Genomic DNA, 5,807 nt, shown 5'->3' with positions numbered 1-5,807 from the left:
AGTAACTGACACACTCCTCTCCTAATGTTATAGAGTAGTAGTAGTAGTAGTAACTGACCCTCTCCTCTCCTAATGTTATAGAGTAGTAGTAGTAGTAACTGACCCTCTCCTCTCCTAATGTTATATAGTAGTAGTAGTAGTAACTGACCATCTCCTCTCGTAATGTTATATAGTAGTAGTAGTAGTAGTAACTGACCCTCTCCTCTCCTAATGTTATAGAGTAGTAGTAGAGTAACTGACACACTCCCCTCCTAATGTTATAGAGTAGTAGTAGTAGTAGTAACTGACCCTCTCCTCTCCTAATGTTATAGAGTAGTAGTAGTAGTAACTGACACACTCCTCTCCTAATGTTATAGAGTAGTAGTAGTAGTAGTAACTGACCCTCTCCTCTCCTAATGTTATAGAGTAGCAGTAGTAGTAACTGACCATCTCCTCTCCTAATGTTATAGAGTAGTAGTAGTAACTGACCCTCTCCTCTCCTAATGTTATAGAGTAGTAGTAGTAGTAGCAACTGACCCTCTCCTCTCCTAATGTTATAGAGTAGAAGTAGTAGTAACTGACCCTCTCCTCTCCTAATGTTATAGAGTAGTAGCAGTAACTGACCCTCTCCTCTCCTAATGTTATAGAGTAGTAGTACTAACCGACCCTCTCCTCTCCTAATGTTATAGAGTAGTAGTAGTAGTAACTGACCCTCTCCTCACCTAATGTTATAGAGTAGTAGTAGTAACTGATCCTCTCCTCTCCTAATGTTATAGAGTAGTAGTAGTAACTGACCCTCTCCTCTCCTAATGTTATTGAGTAGTAGTAGTAGTAACTGACCCGCTCCTCTCCTAATGTTATAGAGTAGTAGTAGTAGTAGTAACTGATCCTCTCCTAATGTTATATAGTAGTAGTAGTAACTGACCCTCTCCTCTCCTAATGTTATAGAGTAGTAGTAGTAGTATTAACTGACCCTCTCCTCTCTTAATGTTATAGAGTACTAATAGTAACTGACCCTCTCCTCTCCTAATGTTATATAGTAGTAGTAGTAGTAACTGATCCTCTCCTCTCCTAATGTTATAGAGTAGTAATAGTAACTGACCCTCTCCTCTCCTAATGTTATAGAGTAATCGTAGTAGTAGTAACTGACCCTCTCCTCTCCTAATGTTATAGAGTAGTAGTAGTAGTATTAACTGACCCTCTCCTCTCTTAATGTTATAGAGTACTAATAGTAACTGACCCTCTCCTCTCCTAATGTTATATAGTAGTAGTAGTAATAACTGATCCTCTCCTCTCCTAATGTTATAGAGTAGTAATAGTAACTGACCCTCTCCTCTCCTAATGTTATAGAGTAGTAATAGTAACTGACCCTCTCCTCTCCTAATGTTATATAGTAGTAGTAGTAGTAACTGACCCTCTCCTCTCCTAATGTCATAGAGTAGTAGTAGTAGTAACTGTAGTAGAGTGAAGTCAGTCCCAGATCCACTACCACTGAATCTAGATGGAGTCCCAGACTGAAGTGTTTTAGCACGGTAAATAAGGAGTTTAGGAGCTCCACCAGGTTTCTGTTGGTACCAGGCTAAAATGTAATTGTTGTAAACATTACTGCTGGTTTTACAGTTCAGAGAGACTGTCTGTTCTGGGACAACAGCTTTCACTGCCGGAGTCTGTGTCACAACGTACTGTCCTCTGGATTCTGAAAAATATTGTAAAAACATTTATAGGAATGAAATGTTACATATAGTAATGAATAGTTCTGAATACAAATATTAACATTGATATACTGTACATGTAAACACTGTAGATTTAATTCATTTTCAACAATAAATTCTGAAAAAGTTAACCTTCAATGCAGAAAGCAAGTGTCCAGATGAAGATGGTGATTAAAGTCATGGTTGTTGTGGGTTCTGTTGTCATGAAGGACAGCTCTCAGTCATGAAGTGTTAAACTCACAGGGATATAAATGCTCTTAGAGCAGTGGAGCAGATAAATTATGCAAATTAATGTTACAAATCTATTTCAGGTTCCAAGTAGGCTCCCATCAGATTACATTTTGAGATTTATTTTATAATAATTAGGTGGGTACTTAAATTTGTCTTATTTCACACAGTTTTATGCCCACGTGTGAATTGGAAATGTTTTTTTTTTGTTGCCTATCCCAACTCCCCCTGAGAGAACCTCGGAGAGTGGGGTCAAGGCCAGGGTCTGCCATTGCCAACGGCGACCCTGGAGCAATTAGGGTTAAGTGCTTTGCTCAAGGTCACATCAGCATATTTTTCACCTTGTCGGCCCGGATATTCAAACTAGCAACCTTTCAGTTACTGGCCCAACGCTCTAACCGCTAGCTACCTGCTGCCCCTTTTACAACAACAAACAGCAACTGTTTTATCTGATAACTAATGTATGGTAACTTTTATGTCACACCACCATTATATTGTTATTCTGATGATGATCAGATATAATGAACTGTCTGTTCACTCATGCTTGGTCTCTCATGTAAGTTCCTCTAATCAGTTAGTGAACACTTCTCTAAACTAAAGCTGGTAGGATTCCTCTGGTAGTGTTGTCTGTCCTCTGTGACTTTACCACCACTGTTAAATGTGAGATCAACATGTTTAATAAAGGAATATACAACATGATCACTATCACTACTGCTGCTGCTGTTGTCTTTCATATGGACAATATGGAGGAATACTAGCAACACTGATCTGATGCTGGACTGTACCTCCAGACTAGGAGAACCTGATACACAGAGGAAGGAAAAATACTAATATCTGGATTTAAGACACAATTCATATTTGTATTATCTAGAAATGTTATTATGAAGTGTTTGTTCTACCTGTGTCACGTTCCTGACCTATTTCTGTTAGTTTGTTGTATGTGTTAGTTGGTCAGGACGTGAGTTTGGGTGGGCATTCTATGTTGTCTGTTTCTTTGTTGGTTTAAGGGTTGCCTGGTATGGCTCTCAATTAGAGGCAGGTGTTTGGCGTTCCTCTAATTGAGAGTCATATTTAGGTAGGTTGTTTCACAGTGTTCGTTGTGGGTGGTTGTCTCCTGTGTCAGTGTTTGTCGCACCATACGGGACTGTTCGGTTTGTTTGTAAGTTCGGTCTTTTGTGTAGTCATTTTCCTGTTCGTGAGTTCTGCGTTTTATGTAAGTTCGCATGTCCAGGTTTGTCTACTCCGTTTGTTTTGTTAGTTTAATCAAGTATAGTTCGTTTTCGTCTTTGTCTCTTTTGTTTATTTAATAAAGCATCATGTCATTTCACTACGCTGCGCCTTGGTTCAATCACTACTCCTCCTCTTCGGATGAAGAGGAGGAGGAAAACCGTTACAACCTGGAAGATGTTAAAGTATATTAGTGTTGATTATGATTCTGTATGAGTGATCTTCACTGTAACAGCTGCAGCAACACAAAACAGAGAGGTTTTTGTACCAGCGGTAATAGGGATAATTTCACTGTGGTGGACTTTTAGTAGCGGTACCAGACTTGATGTTGGAAGTAAGTAACAAGCTCTTTGATATTTCTTTCAGATTATTTTTGTGAAACTCCATCTCTATGAAAATGTTGCTTTTTTACATATTTTACTACCTAAAAATACATCTATTTTCTATTACTTTTGACTAAGCCTTCTTTCAAATAAAATACTATTTAATTAAAATGTTCAAATGTAGGTGTTTAGTTAAATGTGTGGTTTGATGGATTGCAGAGGACAGTTCTAGTATGATAACTATTTAATAATATGGAATATAGTTGTTGCATTGTGTATTACTGTTTGTGTTCGATTTTATATTTATATTTTTATTATCTTTAATTCAAATATTTTGGGTTAAATGTAGTTTTTGACTGAGCCTTCCTTCAAATAAATATTTATTCAATCAAAACGATAAATTGTAGGTTTATTTGTATGTCTGATTTGTATAATTGCAGACTATCCCTCCTAATTCTGGTATAATAACTAATAGTATTGTATATAGTATTCATCATTGTTGCATTGTGTTCATGGTAGACTTCATTGTTAGTGTGAAGACAAAGGGTCTCAGTTATGGTTGTCACTGACTTCATAATCCAACATGGATGATATGTGATGAAAATACTATGAATATGAGCAGGCTGTTCTGATCAGATCCATTCCTGAACAATATCTGTATAACATGTATAACTGACACCGTATGACTAGTAACTCTAGTTATTTAAACACTATACATGTTTGGTTCATAAATCTGTTTTGTATCATATTACTTTAGGTTTTTCTCCACATCTTTTAAACAATCTAACATCTACATTCATATTTAGATGGCATTTCTAATTCACTTTATTTTTGTTGTGTCCTTTGCTGAAGATAATCTCTTACTGTAGCTGTACTTGATGTAGTTACTTAGTTGATGTGTTCTGTTTGTTCCAGGTAACAGTTCCCCCACACTCACCGTCCTGCCCCCCTCTAGTGAGGAGCTGTCCAGTACAACCACAGCCACACTGACGTGTCTGGCCAACAAGGGTTTCCCCTCAGACTGGACCTTGAGCTGGAAAGTGGACGGTACCAGCAAGAAGCAGGAGGACAGTCCCGGGGTCCTGGAGAAGGATGGCCTGTACAGCTGGAGCAGCACCCTGACTCTCACTGGCCAGGAGTGGACCAAGGCAGGAGAGGTGACCTGTGAAGCCCAGCAGAAATCCCAGACTCCAGTCACCAAGACCCTGAGGAGGGCTGACTGTTCTGGGTAGGATCCCTCAGTCACACACCCCTGTGGTTCCTCTGCTTTGACTCTGTTCTGAGATCAGATGTTCTCTGTCTTATTGATCACTGACATGTAGACTAACAGGGCTTTGCTTGAGTTCATGTGTCAATCCTCTCTGTAGACTGAGGTTGTGTCAGTGTTAGATTTGATGAGTTCTGTTCTGAGTTCTGTTTTATTACTATTAGATACTGTAGGAATGATTGCTTTGATGCTTTGATGAATAGATGAAAATAAAGATTTCCCTTTGGAACACATATTTCTGTTGTCTTTTTTAATAATTAAACTACAGTCTTAAATGTTGTTGAATGGTATTGACATATATTAATAAAGCCTGATTCACAGTTTCTTTGAAAACTATCAGACCTAAATGTCACTGCTTAGTTATTTATGTTCTCACTTGAAACCACATCATCTTCAATCAGCAAATCAAATCAAATCAAATGTTACTAGTCACATGCGCCGAATACAACAGATGTAGACCTTACAGAGAAATGCTTACTTACGAGAGCCCTAACCAACAACACAGCTTTAAAAAGTACAGATAAGAATAAGAGATAAAAGTAATTAAAGAGCAGCAGTAAAATAACAATAGTGAGACTATATACAGGGGGGAACCGATACAGAGTCACAAGGGGGAACCGATACAGACCTTCTCCCTATTGGCTGTCTCGTCATTGTCGGTGATCAGGCCTACCACTGTTGTGTCGTCGGAAAACTTAATTTATGGTGTTGGAGTCATGCTTGGCCATGCAGTCATGGGTGAACAGGGAGTACAGGAGGTGACTGAGCACGCACCCCTGAGGGTTCCCCGTGTTGAGAATCAACGTGGAAGATGTGTTGTTACCTACCCTTACCACCTGGGGGCTGCCCGTCAGGTTGTCCAGGATCCAGTTGCAAAGGGAGGTGTTTATTCCCATGGTCCTTAGCTTATTGATGAGCTTTGAGGGCACTATGGTGTTGAAAGCTGAGCTGTAGTCAATTAATAGAATTCTCACATAGGTGTTCCTTTTGTCCAGGTGGGAAAGGGCAGTGTGGAGTGCAAAAGAGATTGTATCATCTGTGGATCTGTTGGGGCGGTATGCAAATTGGAGT

General features: G+C 39.1%; 1 gene segment (V, D, J or C); it reads left to right on the top strand.

Annotated features, from left to right (window-relative positions):
- The first annotated feature begins 2,800 nt into the window (after nucleotides 1-2,800).
- LOC139534816 (Ig kappa-b4 chain C region-like) lies at nucleotides 2,801-4,969 on the top strand. The segment is given in 3 exon segments: nucleotides 2,801-2,807; nucleotides 3,364-3,480; nucleotides 4,385-4,969. Coding segments are annotated over 3 exon segments (441 nt in total).
- Nucleotides 4,970-5,807: the final 838 nt, after the last annotated feature.

Source organism: Salvelinus alpinus, chromosome 11, assembly GCF_045679555.1.
Source record: "Salvelinus alpinus chromosome 11, SLU_Salpinus.1, whole genome shotgun sequence".
NCBI lineage: Eukaryota > Metazoa > Chordata > Actinopteri > Salmoniformes > Salmonidae > Salvelinus > Salvelinus alpinus.
This window is presented reverse-complemented; position numbering and strand designations above follow the sequence as displayed.